Source organism: Chlamydotis macqueenii, chromosome 24 (assembly GCF_036417535.1).
Source record: "Chlamydotis macqueenii isolate bChlMac1 chromosome 24, bChlMac1.mat, whole genome shotgun sequence".
Lineage (NCBI taxonomy): Eukaryota > Metazoa > Chordata > Aves > Otidiformes > Otididae > Chlamydotis > Chlamydotis macqueenii.
In genome coordinates, this window is record NC_141579.1 from 6,515,144 (window position 1) to 6,536,433 (window position 21,290).

The 21,290-nt window shown below is 61.6% G+C and overlaps 2 protein-coding genes across 6 annotated transcripts in view; one reads left to right on the plus strand and one right to left on the minus strand.

The window, feature by feature from the left end:
• Positions 1-503: 503 nt before the first annotated feature.
• PAFAH1B2 (platelet activating factor acetylhydrolase 1b catalytic subunit 2) lies at positions 504-7,212 on the minus strand. 2 transcript variants are annotated; one of them, XR_015261039.1, is made up of 7 exons: positions 7,134-7,212; positions 6,289-6,376; positions 5,579-5,668; positions 4,632-4,748; positions 4,148-4,270; positions 2,221-3,497; positions 504-1,458 (listed from the first exon to the last, which is right to left on the minus strand). XR_015261039.1 is itself a non-coding variant. In XM_086766214.1 (6 exons), exons 1-6 carry the CDS (start codon positions 7,160-7,162, stop codon positions 3,219-3,221), a joined length of 726 nt encoding a protein of 241 aa, XP_086622340.1. In that variant the 5' UTR covers positions 7,163-7,212; the 3' UTR covers positions 504-3,218. The 2 variants fall into 2 exon arrangements, 1 of the variants encoding a protein (XP_086622340.1); XM_086766214.1 differs by having other exon boundaries at positions 504-3,497.
• Positions 7,213-7,719: 507 nt separating this feature from the next.
• The window catches only part of SIK3 (SIK family kinase 3), a 72,167-nt gene continuing 58,596 nt past the window's right edge, over positions 7,720-21,290 (plus strand). For 2 of the 4 annotated variants that reach the window (XM_086766128.1, XM_086766129.1), the window contains exon 1: positions 7,720-7,920. In XM_086766128.1, the coding sequence (XP_086622254.1) occupies positions 7,720-7,920 (201 nt within the window). The remainder of the gene's footprint in view (positions 7,921-21,290) is intronic. The other 2 variants (XM_086766135.1, XM_086766136.1) reach the window with 2 other exon arrangements.

The window sequence follows — 21,290 nt, forward strand, 5'->3', positions numbered from 1 at the left end:
GGTGGTGGACGCTGACAGCGGGCGGGAGGACGCGCGCGGGGACAGACGGGCGCCCAGGCAGGAGCCGGGAGCGGAACGCCGGCCGGTGCCGAGTGCTGCCACCGGCGGGACGGCCGCGGGTTGGGTTGCGTGGCGGGGCGCGCTCCCCGCGCATCTCAGGGCTATTAACAACAAATCGCTGAGTAAGCAAACGCAGCTCGCGTCCCGTCGCGGGCCAAAGCGCCTGAACCCCGCTCACAGCGCGGGGACAGGACCTCAGCTCTGCTCGGTGACAGCAGAGGGAAGACGGACAAAGCACAAGGATTACGCGAGCAGGGAGGACGGGGGCGAGCGCGGCTCCCCGAGCCCGCGGAGGGAACGCCGCGAGCGCCGGGCGGGAGGTTTGGCCGGCGGCTCTGCGCGGGGCAGCACTCCCCGGCCCCGCAGCAAGCCGACCGAGCGAGCAGGACAGAGAGGGAAGGGCAGAGGCGCCTGGGCGCGCACACACAGACGCTGCGACACGCTGGGGTGAAACATCGACGTTTATATTGAAATATGCACTAACAGAGCGACGTCTACCAGCCGATGCATTTTTGCCAAAGCAGAATCACAATTTTTTTTGTCCCGGGAAAGGTTCAGGGCGGCGAGCGGGCACGGCGAGGCTGCGGGCTGGATTCACGCGCGGCACGGGCTCTGCGCCCCGCAGGTCCCATCCTGCGGCGGCTGTCCTGTGCCCCGCTGAGTCACCACGGGCTCTTTTCCTCCTTCGCATCTTTCGCTTTGTTTTCCTCTGCTGCAACAGACGCCAAACTGGCGATGCCAGATCCGCGCGGAGCTGTTTTGGGGCAAAGCCCCTCAGGGCCAGTTCCTGCCCTGAAGAAGGAGGCGCTGGGTTTTTAGCACTAGGGCAGGGAGAGCCCCTCCTTCCCCCCCGCGAAACCTCGCAGCCGCGAGCGGGACGGTTCCCGGTGAGGCAGCGACAAGCAGAGCTCAGGTCTGAGCGGAGAGGAAGCCGCCCGGGCTTTCTCCACGCGGTGCCGGGACGTTTTGGAGGTGGTTTCGGGAGCAGAGGAGGGCCGCGAGCGCTGAACCACGCGCGGAGCGTGGCACCGCGGCAAGCCAAGCCCAAGCGGAGCCGCCCTCCGCCGCGCCGCGGAAGGCCGAGGAGCCTGCCAAACCTCTCGGTCGGCTCGGCGCCGCGCCAGGAGGGGCTGACTCACAGCCCAGCGGCGCCCAGCCGAGGAGTCGGAGCTTTCTACCGGAGAGCACGTTCCCCGGCTGGCACCTCCTTACCAAAGGCAGCGACAGCGGGGAGGGACGCAGGGACGCGCAGGTGAAACCGGCACGCTGCCCTCTCGCACGAGCCCAGGAACCCAAAACCCAACACCTCCTCTACGGCGGCGCACCGAAACTGCCTGCTTCCCATCCCGGTACGGGGAGCGCTTCGTCCTTCCTTCGCCTGCGCGCAGATCACGTAAACTGGCGACAAAACACACACTACGCATGCAATCCAGGCAGAAATCCTGCTACGAGCAAAGCTACGGGAAGCGGGGAACCGCGTGGGGACGCGAAGTACTCAACGCAGCGTTACAGGCCGCGTTCAACACCGGCACCCTCGATCAACAGCAACGCGCCGGCGGGCTACGCACCTCACGGCGGCGGGGGCGCGGCAAGCAGCCTGTGCACTGCGCCGCCCCACGCCGGGAGCCTGGCACGGAGCGCCCGCTCCGTTCCTCCGCGGGTTACCCGCCGGGAGCAGCACGCGGCCGCGGATCCCGCCCACGCGGGAAGAAGCACAGGGATCCGCGGCGGCGGCTCTGGGCCAGCCGCTGAAGCGTGAACCAGGGCCGGGTCTGGCAGGGAAGCCGAGGAGGGACGGACCTGGCTTAAAACGGTTTTATTCGCAATTCTAGCCGTCTGTTCATCTCTGCCTTCTGGGTCCGCACCAGCTCCTCTCTGACAACGAGGACCTTTCACTTTTAAATGAAAAGCCGTTTTCACACGATCGTTAGTAGACCGCAACCAGCCCTCACGGGGAAAAAAAAAACAACCGAAGAACAAACCAAAATTGCAGCCGGTCGCAGCCCGCGCAGGAGGGCACCTGCCCCGCCGGATCAGGCGAGGAGCGCTGTCCGGGGCAGGAAAACCTACAACTCGACTTCGCTTTTTCCTCTAAGAGGCTGTAGTTGCTCAAATAAAATGTTTATACAAGTAAAACAGAAGCGATAAAGAAATATACACCTTGGAATCTGTAAAGCTTCAGGCTGATTCAGGCCTCGCAGACAGGGGCTATTCGTATGGGTTTCCTTTAGAAAAAAAAAAGGATGTAACAGTCATACTTAAAAAAGAAACCAAAGAAAAAAAAAAGAAGAAACAGCACTGCAAGAGCCCTGCGGCACAGGCGTCTGGGAGGAATGAAATGTCAGTTCTAGAGCAGCGAGGGAGCGGCTGCCTCGCGCGGCGCTTACCGGAGAATTAAAATCCCAAACTGCGCAACTGTTAAAAGCCGGCGCCGCCACGCACAGGCAGGCGCGAGAACAGGACAGCCAGCAGCACCCGCTGCGGTGAGATGGCCCCGGGGAAAGCTGCGCGCGAGGAAAGGCGCCTGGCAGCGGGCGCCGCGGTGACATGAGCGCGGGAACGAGCCCCCGGGAGCGTTACGCGAGCGCGGTCAACCGTCTTCCTTTACGCTTCCGAATCCCAGCTTCACGCCGCTTCAGAAAGAGGGAGCGGGAAAGCGACACGCGTCACGCAAAACCCCCCCGGGAAAGGAAAGCAAAAACCAAGAAACCAGCTTCAAAAGGCGGGACTGAGTTTGGAAAAATGCATCTGTTCCGGCTTTGCGAGCGGAACGCGATTCTCCTTCAGAGGCTAACACACAGAGCACGATCCCTACGGCCAGGGGCGGCGGCAGACGGGCTGCGGGGGTTCTAGGACAACCACAGAGCGACGAGACACGAGGGGGGCACAGAGCGACAGTCCTGTTCTCGGTGTGAGTGAGGAATGGTTTACAAGTACGGCTCTTCTTCAGCTAACCTCCTCCTGCAAGAAAACCGACCCGGCCGGCCCGCGTACGCGCAAGACCGGTCAAACGTGAGCCTTCCCCCTCAAAACACTAGGTACGAACATCCGGTAACATTCTACAATGGAAAGTGCTTTAAGAAAGAAGGATTCTGTAGTGCCAGTGACAGAACTGATCTGATGGGCTGGACGAGGCTGTGAACGCCGAGAGCGGCTGCTCAGGCCAGGGCAGCTCGTTTCTCCTCGGGGGTCTCCTCCAGCAGCTGCATGATCAGTTCGTGGAGGGGTTTGCAGATCTTGGCGTAGCCCCCTCCCGTCAGGTGCAGGAAATCGAACATGTCGTGGTACGAGATGGTGCCGTCGGAGTGCACGAAGCCGGCGTCCACGTCCAGCAGCTGGACGTTGGGCAGTTTGGGGAGCGAGGCTTTTAGCAGGTGGTTCACCTTGGCGTTCTTCTGCCGCAGCGGGTTCGGCTTCTCCCCGCGAGGTAGCAGGCCCTGGCAGAAGGAGGAGGCAAAAAAAGAGCTTCGTACGACTCTGGAAGGGAAGGCAGGCGTTGTTATGCCGCCAAACCAGGCCGCTCTCAGGATTTCAGACGGCTGCCGCGGGGGAACTCGCCCCTCCAGCGGACTTTGTCCATTCAGACCCAATGGGAAACGCGACAGGAGCCAGGTGAGCCGCAGGCACAACCGGCGCAGCGCCTGCTCGCTGCGCACACAATACATGCATTTTTTTTCCCCTCAACGTGTCCGTTTGCGCTTTCAGCAGCATCGCGAATGCCGTCACCCGGCTTCTCTCAGCAGGAGAGGCGCCGGCTAAGCTGCCAAGACAAGGAAGCCGGCTAGGATTTCAGGGCCGGCCCTGATCCGGGCACCTTTTTTCCCCTCGCAGGCCTTCGTCCACAACATTCCTAAGTGGGACAGCAATACCGCAAACGGGAGCGATCGTACCCGTCCCCGGAAGGGCCGAAAGGACAACTCCTGCAAAGCCAAGCGAAGGAGGGGAGGCACGCACCAGGCAGAAGACAAAGAAAGCCGCTGCCCTCCCCCGTAACGGTCGGGGGCTCCCGGCGCCGCGGGGACGCGGCACGGGGAACGCGGGGCTTCCTCGGGGCGGTTTGTTTCCCCCGGCGCCGCGAGAGACGTACCAGTACGATAACTTTGGCCTGTGGCTGCTGGGTGTTTATCAGGCGCACGATAGCCTCGATTCCACCTGCCACTTCTTCCGCTGAGTTTTCGTGGTTGTTTGTTCCAACCCAAACAACAATGACCTACAAGGAGAAAAAAGCGTCTGTAACTTTTTTTGGAACAAAAAAGAGCAGGCTGGAATGCCAGCGGCGCTGCCTCCCCATGGGCCTGCTCAGCATCTTCCCCAGGACTAGGCGGCCACCTCTCTTTGCTGACGACCCGCTCCGATTCGCACGCTCAGCGGCACAAACCCCGGGCGGGAGCCGTGCGGCTCTGTTCCCGAACGCTCCTGGTCCAGCCAAACCCACCGCGACACCTGACGCGTGCTCAGTGCCACCAAGAAGGGCTGTCACGAGTAACAGCTCGCTCAGCTCCGCACCCCTTGAGCACTGATGCCTCCGCTCAGCCAGCACGGGGCTGCCCGCTTTGCTTTCCTGCCCGTACCTTGGGTTTGATGTTCTCCAGTTCACCGTTCTTCAGCCTCCACAGCACGTGTCCCGTGGTGTCTCCTCCGATCCCAAAATTCAGCGCGTGGAGCGGTGAGAAGAGCTCTCGCCATATCTGCAATCGGGAATTGGTTCGCCGTTTCAGAGCCGCAGCCTGACGGTGAAAGCAAGGCACCGCACGGGCAAGCGGCGCCTTCCAGGGCACTGAAAGCAGCCGCCAGACTCCCTCTGAAAACTCACTGCCACACAGGGCACTGGACGCAGGACGAGGCCTTACTCGGAGGCCCGGAAGAGACTGAGACGTGCAAGCACTCTGTCCTGGCGCAAAGCACGGGGAGGTTCTCTCCAGCAGCCGCCTGCCCGGCTCGACAGAGACACGGAGCGCTGGATCTGCTGCGCGCCGCCGCGTCCCCAGCTCCCCACGTCCAGACCTTCCGAAGAAGGTATCTACGACCCGAAGGAACCCTTCTTCTCACCAGGCAACACAACCAGAAAAAAACGGAGGCTGCTCTTGCAGAACAACGCTGCCACCACCACGGCAGAGTGGCACAACTCTTCTTTGCCCCAACAAAGTTTTTGGGAAGAGCCAGTGTGCCCACAGCAGCCAGAGGGTCAAACGTGCTCTGGCCGGGCAAGACGCACCTGCAAGGATTCCCATGGGAGCCTGGGCTCCGAGGCTCAAGGAAGCAGCAAGGGCTTGTGCTCGTGTCCCAAAATGGAGGCCGTCAGTAACGGCTTCAGAGAAGGACTGCGAACGGCTTACAGAGGTAACGCAGCGAGGCTTTGCACCAGCGCCGCGGAGCTCAGGAGTAGGGCGGAACGGAAACAAGCAGGCAGGCAGAGCAGGACAGAAGAAACCGTTGGAATTCTGTGCGATCACCCGCTACCGGATCAGAGAGGGAGGCGCTCTGGTTCCCACAGCCCCCCACCCCCCTTTAACGATACCTCGTACTGCTGCAGCAGCTGCACCATGGAGTCGCCCACGAAGAGCACGTCGGGCTCCTTGTCCTTGCAGTCCAGGACAAACCTGTTGTGCTGGTGACAGAGAGCAGGCGGTGAGCTCCAGCCGGGCGTCTGTGCTGCAGGACACGGAGGGACAGCCGCCCGACGCTGCCGTTCCCCCACGCGCCCTGCTCCGCGCTAACCCGTGAACAGCTGGCCGCGCAGAGCCCGGCGACAGTCGCGGTTCCGGGAAGAGCAGCGTCACCTACGCTGCCCCGTAAGCCGCGAGCCCGCCGCGCGCCCGCCAGATCCAGCAGCTACAGAACAGAGCGAGGAACGGCGAGTCGCCGCAGCGAGGGATGGGCAGCCCCGACGCGTCGCCTCTGCTGCTTTCAGCTTGGTGGCTCCCTCGCAAAGACGCGGGCTGGAAAAGCGCTGCTTGGCACTGTCTCTAACGAGGGGCTGGGCGACTCCTCCCAGCTAACGGGGCCACCCGGAGCACTTTCCCAAACGGTTTCACAGGGCAGCTTTCAGGCCGCGGTTCATCAACACAGGGCAGACGCGCACCGAGAGCCCGCCCGCTTCAGGGCGGCAGGGCTGTCGCGACCTCGGAGCGGGAGCTGCGGCCGGGCGGGGCCCCTGCAGCCCCGGCCCAACGGCCCCCCGGCAGAGAGGATTCGGCCTCGGGCGAGCGGCGCCGCGCCCAGCCTTACCTGCGACATCCACCTGTCATCTCCCTGGATATCTTCAGCGGCGTGCGGAACCGCGGCCGGGTTCGAGCCTCCCTGGCTCATCCTGTTCCTGCGGAAAGAACGTTTCAGAGGAGGCGCTCGCAGCGTGCCCGCGCCGGGGGGAAAGGCTGGCCGGCCAGAGACCGCCGCGCTTCCTGCCCTTCACAATGGGCAGCTCACGCCCAGCCCTGCGCGCGCGGGCCGCTGGCTGGCGGCTACGGACGTTCAACGCCAGGCACGGCTCCGCAGCCGGGCCGGCCACCGCCCCACCGCCGGGACGCATCGCTACGGAAGCGCCGAGGAAGGCTGCCCTCCGAGGCCGCTCTGCGGAAGCACGGCTCAGCCCTAGCCGCGTAACGATAAAGGAGGATTAGCCCCGTTAGTACCGAGATATCCAGCTCAGGGCCGCTCAGCCCGCCGGATTATCCGGCTTCAGGGGCCGGCGCGCCGCGGCGGCACTGATCCCCGAGCGCGGAGAGCACCGGGCGGCGCGGCTACCGCCCTCCAGCCGGCGCCCCGGCCCAGAGCGCGGCCCGCGCCTCCCGCCGCCGGGCTGGCGAAGGGGCGAAGGCACCGGGCGGCGGGGCCCGCGCTGCCGGGGCGGTGCCTCCCCGCCGTCAGAGCCCCCCGCACCTCCCCTCCCGGCGATGGGCCGGGGGATCGCCCCCCGCCCCGCCCCGCCCCGCCCGTGCCGCCGCCGCGGGGCGCGGCCCGGCCCGGGCCTCCCCGCTCCGCCCCCGGCGCGGCGGGGCCGGCGGAGGAGGGCGGGGCGGCGGGGCGGGGCCGGTGCCCGGTGCCCGGTGCCAGCCCCGTCCCCGCGCACTCACGGCGGCTGCGGCTCCCCCCGCGACTCCATGGCGCTGTCGGGCGGGCGCCTCCCTCCCTTCCCTGCCTCCCTGCGGCCCGGGCTCCCACCGCGCCTGCGCCTGCGCCGCCGCCGCCGCTTCCGCTTCCGCCGCCTCCTCCCGCCAACCAGCGCTCGCCCCCCTCCCTCCGCTTCCGGTCGCGCGGCCGGAAGTCCCGCCCTCAGGCGGCGCCCGGCCGCGGCGGCCTCGCCATGACGTCATCCTCCCGAGGCGTGACGTCCGCGGCGTCATTCTCCCGCCGGCCGGGCGGGGGGGGGCGGGGGGGGGGTGTCGAGGGCTGGGTCCCGTTTCCCGCACACCCCGGGGCGGGGCCGCCCCCGCCCCCCCCCCCCCCGCCGCGGTCGGTCCCCGCGGCGTTGGCCCGGCCCGCGCCTCCTCCCCGCCGCGCGGGGGCGCCCTGCGCGCCGCCGCTGGCGTCACCGGCCCCGCCCCCCGGGGTTGCCATGGCAGCCGCCCGCCCTCCTCCCCCCTTCCCCCCCCCCCCCCGCCGGATGAGCTCACGCGGTGCCGCAGCCCCGAGGGGGGGGGGTTTGCTCCTCGCGACAAGATGGCGGCGGCGGCGGCTGCAGCGGCGGCGGCGAGCGGCGCGGGGGGGCCCCCCCCGCCGGCCCCGCGGCTGCCCCCGGCCCCGCCGCCCCCCCGGCCCCCCGGGCCCGCCCGCATCGGCTACTACGAGATCGAGCGGACCATCGGCAAGGGCAACTTCGCCGTGGTGAAGCTGGCCACGCACCTGGTGACCCGCGCCAAGGTGAGGGGGGCCCCCGCCGCGCGGGGCAGCCCGGCGGCCTCCTCCGGCCGGCCGGCGCGGGGGTGGGGGGGCCCGGAGCCCCGGAGCCCCGGCACGGTTCGGTTGGCGGCTGTCGCGGGGCCGGCTGCCGCCGCCGGGAGCCGAGCGCGGCCTGCGGAGCGCGGCTCGGTGGCGGCCGGCCCCCTGCCGCCGCTTCGGGCTCGCTTCGCCGGGTTCGAGCTGGGCGAACGCGGAGGTGCAACGAGCCGGCGTTCGCGGGGACGCCGCCTGACGCGAAGGGCGACGCGGCTAGCCCCGCTTTGAGGAGGGGCGTGAGAATTCGCTGCTTCTGGGTCTCGCAGGGCGAGCCCCCGGGAGTACGGCCGGCTCCGGCGCGCAGGTGTCCCCGGCCGCCGGCCCCCGTCCCGGGGCAGCGGCCTCGGCTCTTCCGTCAGCCCCCGGAACGCGCCAGCAGCCAAAATACCGCTGCCGCGCTCCGCGATTTCGGCTGGCGCGGCCTGCGCCCGGAGAGGGTCCGTCTTGCTGGCCACGCCGGCGTCTTCTCCAGGAGCTGCTGCGGGGTGGAAGCTGGGGTGGGAGCGGAACTGGGCACCGGGAGGCGGCCGGCAGCCGACGGGCCTGGGTTAAATCCCGCTCGCCCGCGCGACTGCCCTGCGCTGGGCCACCCCGGCAGCGCTGCAGGTGGAGGCCGGGAAGGCCGTTTTCCCTTGTAGGCTGTCGCTGTCCTCCGCTAAATGTCAAGAGTTACGTTACATTGAAACATCGGCGTAAATCCACGGTTCCTGCCATTTGTTGACGCTCTGGCTTCTGCCCAGTAAGATTAATTTCAGGATCTGCTTAAAAATCGGTTCCCTGACTCCTCCCGGACAGCTCTTTGCGGAACTGGGGTGCGTTTGCCTCTCGTGTATAATCTGACCGCTGTTTCTGTCCCTTGGAGTGCTAGGTGTCGCAGCCTGACCCGCGCCGCCGCTGTTTTCCCCGCCACAAAGCTGACCGTTGCCGGTAGAAGCAGGGGCGATAAGTTCAGGCGCTTCACACGCGGGAGCCCGCTCCTCTTGAGCGGGGATCGCTGCTGTAGAGACAAGTTGCGGTCCCGCTTTCGGCCCCCTTCGCTGAGTCAAGCTTTCTTTCGAGTGCTGCTACCTCTGAAGTTTGCAGAGACCGTCTTTTGCGCGGGGATAGCTTGTTTTTCTGAAGGGTGGCAAAATGCGCGCCAGTTTGGTCTGGAAATCCTCACCGACAGGGCCGAGGCTGGCTTTTGCCTGTGGTTTATGGATGACGGAAGAGGACGCTGCGCTTGGAGAACCTCACGCTTTGCTGAACAGCAGTTCACGCTCGTGTCTACTGCCGTGAAGTGACCGGGGGTCCTTCGGTGGCTTTGGGAAGCTCTTTTCTGGTGGGGTGGCACCTTTAGGAGCCCGGCGGAGCGTGCGAGTTACTGCAGCGGCGGCTTGGCTGCGCTTGCACCGTGCCCCGCGCCGCTGCGCACGGGAGATGCCGTCCCGGTGAAGTCGCGGTCCTCCCGGAGAGCGGGGAAATACCTGTGCTGGAACGAACGAGTGCCGCCTGTGAGCTGGAATAGCTCGGAGCTGAAACCTGACCTGGAAGCTTTCTGGGCTCTGAGGTCAGGTTTCCTTTCCAATCCCAGCCCGTGAAGAAGAGCGCCGGCAAATGGACGGGGTTTTGCCTGCTAAGCCCGAGCGCTGCTGTTTCCGTGCTTTCCCTTTGCTGCCTCTGGGAGAGGAGCGGGGAAGGAGACGGGAGCTGCCTCTTTTCGCGGGACCCATGAGGTCTGAGGGGAGGCATCGGGGTAAAACGGGCTGGAACGGGGCGGTCTGCACGGGAGGGCTTTTTTGAATGGCAGCGGGACTATAAAACAACGCCGCCGAGAGCTCGGTGTCATCGCGGCGATACTTTTAAGAGTCTGACTTGATGGAAGCGGCTTAGAAGAAAGTAAAGCCTTGGCAGAATGCTCCCGTTCGGAGATCTGAAAGAATTCTTTGACCGGGAAACGCGAGCGTAGCCCAGTTGCCGAGCGTGCTGGCAGCCCCTTCCCGAGGCGATCTCCTCCAGCAGTAGCTGCGGGGAGGAGGCGGGCGGCGGTCAAATATAGCCACCAAATCCCTGCGCAAACTTGACCCCGTGTCGCGTTCTCTTAGAGAAAAGCTGGTTTGCTCGTCGCGGCCCCTCCTCGAGATCCACGCTCGTCCGATGTCTCGAAAGGAATCCCGGCGCGAACATCTGCCTGAGCTTAAAAATATATTGTGCCCTGTCTTTTCAGGCCTCCTTGAGAAGCTGAAATTAGTAACTGTGAAGGCTGGCGGCCGTCGCTGCCCCCGAATTTACAGGTGGTCTCTTGATGAGGCGTCGGCGTCCGTTTTCCCTTCCTGCGGACGCTCACCAGGTCAAGCGGCCTTCGACGTGACGTCTGAAGATAACGGCTTGAGCGTTCCTGGCTCGCGTCCCCTTTTCCCTAAAAAAGCAAAGCGGAGAACGGTTCGCGGCCTGTTCTCTTGCGAAGGGAGCGGGATTTTTCGGCCGTTGCGAAGCCGAGGGCTGGGTCTATTTACAGAGAGGAGGAGAGCGCGTGCTGTGCGGGCCCGGCACGTAGTGCTGACGCAGAACGTTGCAGCGCGCATATAACCGCGTTTCACAAGCTGCACGCAGGTCAGCAGCGCTGGGGACACTAACGAGGGGGAATGTTCATCACCCTAAGGGGCAGGAGGCCCATATTCATAATTGTCTCTGCTGGAGCTGGTGAAACAGACGGGAACAGTCGGCAAATTTGTCGGTTAACCGAGGCAGCGATTTCCATCCAGTCCCTGGTTCTGCAGGGGCGGGATCCTGCGCGCTGCAAGAGCACTCTTCTGAGGGCTGGGCGGGAGCTGGGGCCGCTCCTCTGATGGGGCTAGCGGGCACCTGCAGGATATCTTCCTGCTCCTCTCCCGTTCCCTGCCTCCTGTCCCCCTTTCCTTTGTCTCCTCTCGTCTTTCTCGAGAAACCCTGTCTTGTTTCTGTTCTGAAAACCTCCCGAGTGACCTACTGAATGAATTGTTTTCCACACAGTTTCCATTTATGAATCATCCCAGTGACTTCATTGGGATTCCAGCTCTCTTCAGGCGCTGGAGTTGTTTTTAATGCCGCATTTTTTTGTACGGCTTGACGGGTGTACGTTAACAGGGAGGACTTTGCGAACGCACCGCGGAGCACGTACCTGACGTTCCCGTGCTCTCTGGATGTCGCGTTTTGGTCTGGAGGAGCTGCTGGGGATGAGGAGGGAGGAGATGGGCCGCCGTGGACCGAAGTCCAGGGATCTTCCTGCTGGGCTGCCTTAGCTTCTCTCTCCTCGCGGGGGGAAGAGTCTCGGCAGCTGCTCTGTCCCGCTCTTCCCTGCCTCCGACCCGCGGCTGGGGGTCCACGGGCTGACCACGGATCGCTTCCTCCGGCCAGCGTGCCGAGAGCGGCGAGCTGCGAGCAGGCTGCGTGCTGCTGGGCCGTGGTTCGTCCCCGTCACATCGGAAGGAAGGCGTTCGGCACCGGTGCTGCGCGTTTCGTGATGAGCCCGGTGAGGGCCTCGCGTGGTCGCCTCTTTTTAATCGCTTTCCTTTTCTTTTTGTCGACGTTTGTTGGTGTTTCACCTGTTCTGCTGCTTATTTCTCTTGGCCGTAAGGAAGGCTGACGGTTGTGGATCGCGATTCCTCCGGCATCCGTTACGCTGCGGCTCACGTGGCCTTTGTCCCCATCGTTTGTGCGCTGCGGAAGAGCTGCGTTTGGGTTCTCGTTTGGCGGGAAGATTTGGTAGAAGCCCAAAAGCTGGAAACGGACTCTGGCGAAGCGGTTGCCGCGGCGGGGGTGAGAGGGAGCGTGTTTCTCATTACCTGCGTCAGCTGCAGGCCGAAGCACTGACGTTACAAGGTTCATTACAACGTTTTTCTTGCTGCAGCAAATGACATGCCACTACCAAGGGCACGATTACATTTGGGACCAGGCTTCTTTTTGATGAGTCCACGAGTGCAAACGGGCAGAAGGGGGCCAGGAGAGGCAGCTGACGGCGCTCGTCCTCCTGCAGGGCCAGGTGGGTGGAGGGGCCTGCCCTGCCTTCGGACTTTTCGGGCAGGGGGAGCGGCCGCTGCCTCCCGCAGCGGGAGGAGGAACGGCTGAGGCATAAAAAGGGATCGGTGGCTCTCTTTCTTGGCAGATACCTTGTGAAGGTTTTGAGAGTGCTGTGGAGGCCTAATTAGGGTTCCTCAAGCCTGCATTCTCATTTGTGTTTGAGGGAAGAGTCGCGTTAGGAGGAAATGAGGAAACGGCAGCGTGTTGCTGGGAGACTGGGCTCCTTGGGTATTGGGTATTTTCGTCGCGATGCGGCAGCTGAGCTCCCTCGTTCCCCAGCGCTCTCTCCGGGCCATGTATCAGCCTTGTGCAAGTGCTGTAGAGATCTGCGAGCCCCAGCAGCGCGCCTCTTCTTGCTCTTGTCGAGGCGATTGCGTAACCGCTGGGTGTTTTTCCCCGGGCAAGCAGAGCTTTCGGAGGCTGCTCCAGCGTGGCCGGCGGAGCAGAAGTTACAGTTTGCGGTGGAAGTTCTCCCTGGCTGAAGAGATTCTCGTGTGAATCGCGACTTCCCCTTGTGAGCGTGATGGGCGCCGTCGTCTGCCGGTCCCGCTGTCGTCTGCACGGCGCGAGCGAGATGCTGCCTTCAGCCGAGCGTACGCGAGCGGGGGTTAAGCTGGCTCGAGTGTCTCCCTGCGGAGCTTGCGCGGGTCTAAGCAGAGCAATTTGGAACTTCTCTCGTTAAGCCGTTGCACTCATTTGTTGCAGACGGGGCCTTTCTGCTGACCCCGGTCCAGGGGCTTGGTGTGCGGCACGAACACTGAAACGGAGAAACCGCTGCAGCTGATCCACTATTAGTCCTTATGTCTCTTTTTCTAGTGACTCTGACCCCAGGTCTCTACAGTTGAGGCTAAACCTCGCCCTCGCTGTTCAACGGCCATCAAAGGGGTTCCATAAAAAGGGAATTATGTGGCTTCAGCCAAGTTTCAAAGTAGTCGAATCGTGCTAACCCACACAAACAAACTCCCACGCCCGGTGGAACTGACACGCTGTGCTCCAAAATAGCACGACGTTTGCCTGCGCGTGTGGGGGGAGCCCGGCCGAGCTTCGCTCCGCTCCGCTCAGCGGCAGCGTGCAGGGGACGGGCAGGAGATCCTGGGGCACACCCGGCGTCGGCCACCGAGGCGGGTCTCGCTGGAAGCGTGTCGCTTTCCCGTGGTGTTCGGCGGCACGCCTTGACGGACGTTGTCTCGAAGCGTTTGGTTCTTGCAGAGCACGCGTCCTGACGACGCCGAGGTGTTGCTGTTGCTTCTGGTTATCCCGGCGGCCTCCGCATCCGGTGTTGGGGCCGACGCCAGCTGCAGTTCGGATACGGGATTCTCGTAACGTTGAGGAACGGGAGGAAAGACCTGGTCTTCGCGTCGTGCGGGTGTGTTCGGCGTGACTCCGGCGTCCCTCCGCGTGAGGTGCGGACCTTCGCCTGGGGAAGCGGGCTGAAGCCTGTAGTTTGTGGCCACGGTAGCTTTTCGCCTGGCTTCGGAGGTGAACGCCTGGGGTCGGCGCTGGGAGGAGGCGGCTCGTCTGGGGGGCGGTTCAGCACGCCCTAAAGGGCTGAGCCGAGCCGCTGGGCGAAGCGGCCCGTTCCCTTCCCGTGGCCGCAGTGGGGCCTGCTGTGAGTTATTGTCCTGACGCGCAGAGGGATGGAGCGGCTGGCCTACATTTGGGCGTTGTGTAACGCAGGAGAGGGCTGTTCTTGACAGTGCGATTTAATGTTTCCCTTGCCATTCGGTATCTCCTCGGTGCTCGCCGCTTTCGTGGACGGCTTGGCAATGAGAAGCCCTGCCTTCAACTTCTTGAAGCAGCTGATGCAGTTATAGTCCATTAATTATCGAGTTTTGAAGATCGTTGAGAAGAAAAGGAGTCTCTGTAGGGTATCGGCGTGCGACTGCGGGCCCGGAGCTGGAGGCTAGAGTGGTTTGACGGAGAGCCAGGCGCAGGACGACTGTCAGAGCTCCATTAGGAGAGCGCACGCCTTGGTGCTACTGGGAATAAAAGAGAATGTGGGGCTGCGGCAGCAGATTAAAGCGTTTCAATTAAAGTCTGGGTTTGGAGGCTGCGTACGTCTGCTGCCTTTCAGCAAACAGATGGATGTTTCGTGTCTCCGTCCAATAACTCTTAAAAGATGGTTAGTCCTACTGGAAGCAGTTTCGAATGAGCGGAAGTGCTTTCGAGGCTGAGAAGGTGCACGTGGGTTTATGCGACAGAAGGGAAGACAATTTTTTTTTTAAGATTTTTTTTTTTTTTTTTTCCTTACCTAAGCAAGTCTGTCTCAGCTTGCGCTCGCGCTTTGGCTGGCTTGGGCTTCCGACTGCACCGCTTTCCGTGCATCGCGTGTGAGCGCAGAAATAGGTGTGTGACACGTGCAGAGGCACAGCGGTGGCGGGCGTGTGGGAAACCGGGGGAAGAACTGCCTCTCATCATCCCTGTGTCTAAATTCTCACAAAGATGTTCATCCGTGCTTTCCTTTGGCTGGCGATGCCACTTCTCCTTGCGCGTTTCTTCGCTTCTCCTCCTCGCTGTCTCTTCAGGAAGGGTTTCACACTTGCCTGCGCCTTGAGGCCTGGCTTGCTACCGCCCCGGAGGTGACGGAGCCCAGGCAGTCGCCAGCTAAGGCACTCAGCTGTGTTAGCAGCCGACCTGTCGGCTGTCCAAATCTTCAAATGCCTGCTCCGTGGGTTTGTGCAGTACCGTGAGAGAAAGAGGCCCTGGTTTCTGACCTTCCCTGTAGTTGCCTTTGCACTGAAATAATGAGTGCTGTAGAAAACGTTTGCCTTTTGGCCAATTACCGTAGCAGCGTGACTGTGCTCTGCGCTGCCTCCCTTGTAGTTTAAGCTCGGTAGCGCTGGCAGTAGCTGAAGATGAAAAGCGTTAGTCTTGGTACTTAGTCTGTCCTCTCCAGATGTGCTTGTAGGAAATCCTTGGGCTGTAATCTTGCAAGTGGCTCTGTCGGGGTTATCAGCTGGGCTGGAGTGCCGCTGACGGGCAGGGCTCCCGGCAGCACGCGCGGCGGCTCCCGGCCGAGCCCGCTCCTGACTTGGGCTGGCGCAGACGCAGCCTGCGCGTGCTGGAGCCGCGGGCTGCGCCAGGGAATCCTTCTGGCCTCTCTCCGCCTAGGAACACGGAAAGGATAATGTGCCGCTTGATTTATGGTGGATTTTTCTCGTTGCCAGGTGGCCAGGAGACAATCGTGTTCTTTTGCGGGAAGCGTCTGTTGTATCTGGTGTCCCCTGCGTCCCCGAAGCTGGGAACGGCTTTCAGCAGTTTTTGCGGTGGTAGGGGTTCCCGCTGCTCCCCCAGTAAGGCTGGTTATTACATGGCTTAGCCTGTGCTCCTGGGTTTTTTTTTCTCTCTGCATGTGTAAGTGTACCGTTAGACAGATCGGATCGCTGCCCGTAGCCGTTCAGGAACGCGTTCTGAGCCGTACAAAGCCCGTCTGTGTTCGTGCCTCTCCAGCGCTCTGACACAGTGAGCCGGTTGTCGGTTACACAGCGACTGTTTGTTTTCAAGCACGATCTCACTGGAAGCCGATACAAATCGTTCGGATTCGTTCTGCCTATGAGGATTTTCTATTTGCCTTCTGCGGACGTTGTTTTTCACCTGAGCCGCTTTGGGAAGCACAAGATGAAAAAACCCAAGGCCTTTTCCTTTCTGCTGGTTAGTTCGGCTGTTTTGTGTTAGAAACGAAATCCAGCGTTGCCGGAGGAGAAGGAAATCGCGGCGTGGGTGGCGCGTGCCCACTGCCCTGGCAGAGGCGCAGGGGACGCGCGTCGCCCGCAGCAGCCGAGGTACGCAGGGAAACCTGCGCTTAGTCAGAACAAATATTAATATTTTTTCAGCCAAGTTGAGGCTCCCGTTACGCAGTGAAACGACAAGAGAAGACTGACTCTAGGTATTTTCCCACTTAGTCGGCGCTTCTGCAGGTTCTGAGTCATTTGCCAGACGACGCGGGCCTCGCTCCCCGCTTTCCGTTGTCTCTGTTTGTGTGCTGTCGGTCCCGGTTTGGTGCCGCTGGCGGAACTGGGTTGTTGCTTTCAGTAACCGTCGAGACAGCCGGGTGTGAAGTTAAACTAACTTCACGTGAGCTCCGAGGGAATACAGCGGCTCAGGAATTGCAGTGTGGGATCTGAGACCCTACCACCTCTTTTCTCAGCCAAGGGTGAGATGCAGCCTCCAGTTGTCGGTGTGATTGAGTTGTGTAGGTCCTTTCGGTAGGTTTTCAGAGACCTGGTACCCCCAGGCGCTGTCTCCAGCAGAAACGCACCCTGGAGCCCATCTTTTTTGGTGGCAGTGGTCACCCTTGCACGCTCTGCTCCGAATACGACGACAGCGAGACAAGCGGTTCTGAAAACATGTTTGTGAAGATGCGGTGGCAGGGCCCGCGGAACAACAGCAGGTTCGTACCAAGATCTGTCTTCGGGAAAACTTCAGCTGAGAATCTTAGAGCTGCTTGAGAACGTTGCAGATCAAGGTTTACAAAAGCTCTGCTACAGCGGTCAGAGCTTTTGCATCTTGCCAGTCAGTGAGGGAGGGTGAGCTGGTGCGAGCGCGTGAGCGGCAGCAGGGACTCGCTGCTCCGGGTTGGCCTGAGACTGGGATTATCAGGTGTTGCAACCAAAGTCAGCACAGGCACGCGTGTTTTCCTTCTAGAGTAGCGTTTTTGAACGATGATAAAATCTCTTGAGCTTTTGTAGGGCTCAGTTTAAAGGCAGGTGGGTCTAGGGTGAAAGATAAACTGTGCGAAAGTGTGTCGCATCTGAGGAGGCACGAACGGAGTACCTAAGCCGTCCTAATACAAATGAGGCAGGAGAGATGCTATTCAATAGGGGTGTAACCAGAGCTGCCTTGAAAAATGCTGCTGGCAGAGTGACCAGGCAAGGCCGGCACGTGGCCGAGTCCGTTCTTCGTTCGTGTGGTGGCGGTGGGGTTCCTCATCACCGGCCTGGTGAGCGGCGAGGCGCGAAGCATCAGTAGGTTGTAGCGCAGCAGGAAATCAGTGGGAAAACCAGATGTGGCAGAGCTCTCACCATGGCAACAAAGCCCGGCTCCCGGCGCGGCGAGACGCAAGCGGGTCGGGTCTGCGCGGAGCGGCGAGGTTGTGTGCCCGCGTGCCGCCAGAGCCTGCCCCAGAAAATCCGCCTTCCGCGTAAGGGACAGCGAGCTGCAGGGCTCGGCGTCGGGGACCGGGAGTGAGTTCTTGCTCCGGCACGGCGTCTGACTCGCTTTTCAGAGGCTGCCGTGGATGGGAATGTTTCACAAACTCCAAACAGCCACTCAGATCGTTTACCTTTCCTTGCTAATTGTTTGTAAATAACAGAGAGCTGTTGTAAGACTCTTCTGTAGCGCAGCGCCCAGTTCAGTTGCTTCATTCTCAGGCTCTGTCTCTTGGATTTGTAAACAGTCCGTGGTTGCGCTAGCACCGAGTCACGTTCCGAGGGCAAGCCAGCAGTTGGTTCATCTGTCTTCTCATTCTGGGCGTTCTGGCCTTCTGAGCTTTTCAGTGAGGTCAGCGAGAAAAGGGTTGAGTGGCGCTGACATCGTCCGTGAGACGCGGAAGGGATGCTCAGCTTCTGTCCCCCCGGCAGCGTCCTTCAACACAACGTCTCCCCGCGTGCTTTGGCCGTCCCTAGCCAGGCCCCAGGTCGTGGTGGAATAAATGGCAGCGGGCGGCGAACGACGCTGCCGCGGTGCTGCTGCTCAGAAGTTGTTTTCTTCATAATTGAGCGAGATATTAAAAGGTTTCTGGTTTACGGTTACAGGCGTTTCTCTGGCCGGAGGAGCATCGAAATTGATACGGCAATTACTGCCGGGCTCGTCACGGGTTGTGACTCTCGCGTGCTTCGCGAGACAGAAGTGGAAGTCACTGGAGGAGCGCTACCAGCGAGGCGAGCGGGGCGGCCGCGGGCGCGCGTCTCAGCCGGGCGCTGCTGCGGCTCTGGAGGAGCGGGGCCCGAGCTGCCGGGCGGGCAGTCCTACGCCCGCCTGGCGCGAGCCCTTCGCAGGGCCGGCAAAGAAGCTGCGCTCGGGGTGTCAGTTTTGCAGAGCACAAATATTAAAAGAAAAAAAAAAGCAACCTTGGAAGTGCTATGACGGCAAAAATAATTTCTAAAATTTGCTTATTCCTGTCGTCTTCTCTTTGAATTTGTCCTCAAGGCAAGAACTGCAGCTGAGGTAGGGGTTTTCTCCTCAGAGCGCTGCATCTTGCCAGTCTGCTTTACATTTTCTGCTTCATAGTCTCATAGCGCTGGAATTGAGCTAACTGTTCCCTTGTAGAGAGCGGTCTTTCCCCAGACATCCTTTCCAGTCGCGATTCACGGACCCACGCGCCCCGCCCGCAGCAGCCCGGCTGTCCCGGCGTGTCCCGCGGCGCCGCAGCGACCGGGTCTGGGTGTCTCGGCCCTCGGCAGGGAAACGCGGCTTCCTGGCGGATTTGCATCCCGAGCCCTCAGTCAGCAGTTTGGGATGCTGGGAGGTGGGGTGCCCTGGCTTGTTCCAGTGAGTCATCGTTCAAATAGTCAGCAGAGCAGGCGTGCGTGTCCAAACAGGAGGAGCTCTGCGGAGCCACCCGTCAGGCTGTTTTAAAGCCGGTTGCGTGGCTCCCAGGTAAACGGCAAAACGCCGCTTGTTTCACCCCGTGGAGGCCTCCAGACCCGAAAACCTTCTGCGCTAGTCCTCCTTGCTGCCTGACACAAAGCTTGCTTCCCGTCCTCCAAGTTCAGACGCTATCGGGTTGGAGGGAAAAGTGATTGGAGCTGAGGGGATTTCTTTTCCTTACTGGTCCCAGAGCAAAGGCTGCTCTACAGAGGCCTCCCACGTGCCTCGTCCTTCTCCCAGGTGGAAAGCTCGGCTGTGCATCGGGGTTATTAGAGGTGAAATTCGGTGCCTGGGATGCTCCAGTTGCTGATTAGACGAGGAAGATCGACTCCCCGTTAGAATGGTGATGGCTTTTGCTTTTTGGCCAGGCTCATTTTTCTCTGGTTAGATGTCTTTCAAGACCTTGAAGGGCAATTCCAGTCTTCTCCTTGTTTTGATCTTTTGGTTTCAGGTGGCTTTGCACAGAAAAGGGCGCAGGTGGCTCAGCAGGCATGGCACGTGTTGTTAGGAGGCTTACTTGTACTGAGCTCTGTCTTCAGGTGGGAGTTTTCAGACTCTCCTGCGCCACTAATTCACGGCTTGAGTAAGAACAGATTACCATGTGTGGCTTCAGTGAGTCACCTGCTGCGGAGCCGGAGCGGCTGGCAGCCGCGTTGCCCCGCGCGCCGTCCGACGCCCCGCACGCAGCGGGGTACGCCCGGCTGAGGCTGTCCCGAGCAGGGGCGCAGCAGGGGCTGCGGTCTGCCTCCTGCCGCTGCCGTGCTGCTGCCTGTCTTACTCTGTCTTCCTTCATATGATTCCTCCCCAGAACGCCCTCCCGGGCTGCAGAGAAACCTGTCTGACGGACAGCCCCTGCTTTTTCAGTTCTGCTGCCGTTGTCTCTGTGCTGAGTGAGTAAGCGCTAACAAGCCGCCTGTCCCCTGGCTCCGCTCTCGAGCAGAAAGCGCTGTGGTGACACTGTTTTGGCTTTGGATTCTGTTTTCCTTTGCAACAGGCTCCTCTGTCCTTGGGCTCCGTGCGTGTGCGTCGCTGGCTATCGGAGCGTTCACCTTGGCAGCCGCAGGGCAGGTGCAGCCTGGGCACGGGGCTGCCGTACCTTGTTGGGTCTGTCCGCAGCCGCCGCGAAAGCTCAAGGTCGAGCGGGCTGCAGCTGCACCGCCGGTCGCGCGCCGCTGGCGCGGTGACGTGCTGGTGCTGCCGGGGGGTCCCTGGGCTGCGGGGCGAGGTGGCTATGTGGCTGACGGAGGGTCGTACAGCTGGGAAGAGGGTTCTGCCCTGCTCTTACGCAAAGGTGCAAATAAACTCTTGGAGGCAAGGTCCTGGTGGGAGAGCCCGAGCGTTGGCGACCGCCTGGCCGTTGGCACCGTCGGACGCGGGTGCTCGCTGCCCGCGGGCAGGGGCTCGTCCCGCGTTTGAGAACTTGAAAGTCGGAGCGAGCGTGCCTGGACGGAGGCTGGGCCCCCGCGGTGAAAACTGCCCCTCTGCAACGCAGCGGCCCTTACAGGGACCGTTCCCCTTTCCCTTTGTGGTGCGACCTCTCCAGCTCTGACTTTGAGCTCACCTTTCGGGAATCCTTCCGTGGCGCTAGACTTTCCCCGTCGTCGGCAAATTGCGAGCGAAACGTACGCAGGGTTCAGTGCCACGCCTTCCGATGGACGGCGCTTTGAGTAGCGGTGTTTGTAAAGCAGGAGATTCCCGGCTTTGTCTTTCTTCCCTCTCCAGTGCAGGGTAAACTCTCAGAGCCGAATTTCTCATGTTCTGACTGCTTGGTAATAATTGTTGGCTGTTGGTTCGAACCCGCGGGCCAAAGGGAAGACTGAGCTCTGTGTATTTTAGATATTTCTGAACCTATGTGCAGTGTAAGTCCTGGGGGACGGAAGGAATACGGGTGACAAAAGGTGAGCGAGTGGGAAACAACGTGCTGAACGCCCAGAGCTTGGCTCAGCGTGCGATAGCGCTGGCAGTGGGAAGGTCTGGACACAGAGACAGGCTCTGCTTGCGTTCTAGCTGGAGGAGGAATCTAGGTGATACGGGAGCAAGGGGAAGAAAGGAATGAAAATAGTTATGTCCTCGCTGTTTGGTCTGCGCGGGTTGCGGTTCAGGCTGCGGTGTGAAGGGCGCTCGGACCCGTGTCTCGCTGTCGTAATGCAGAGGCTGCGAGAGCATTGCAAAAAGCTTTTTGGGGGATGCGGGGCTTTGGGATCCGTTCAGCTGCTATCAAGCTGGTGTGTACAAAGTACCTTCATAACCTTGCCGCGGCCGTTCTGTCTGGGTGAACGGCGCTGAGGGCCTCTTCGCACGGCTGGCCGCGTTCCCAAGTGTTCCAGGCTCGCGCACACCTACGCTCATGTTGTAAAAAAATAAATCCCTAAGCCTCCTCTGGTGACACTACTGTCGATACTCTGCTGGGAGGTGTTCAAAGCTCTCGTTTCAGTAGTTCCCTGGCTCCGTCCCATCCTGCCACGTGTCCCAAACGCCCCTGGAATTAATGCCAAACGCAGCGGTGGGGAGTCGGGTTGAGCGACGCCTTCGGCAACCAGCGCGAGATCAGCGGGAGCAGGTAGGAGATCCTGGGTGGCTGCTCAGGCTGATAGGGGCAGGGAAGTATTCAGCGCGTGGGTGACACTTCTGATCGTTAAAGCGCCTCGTCAGCACCGGCTGATCCCACA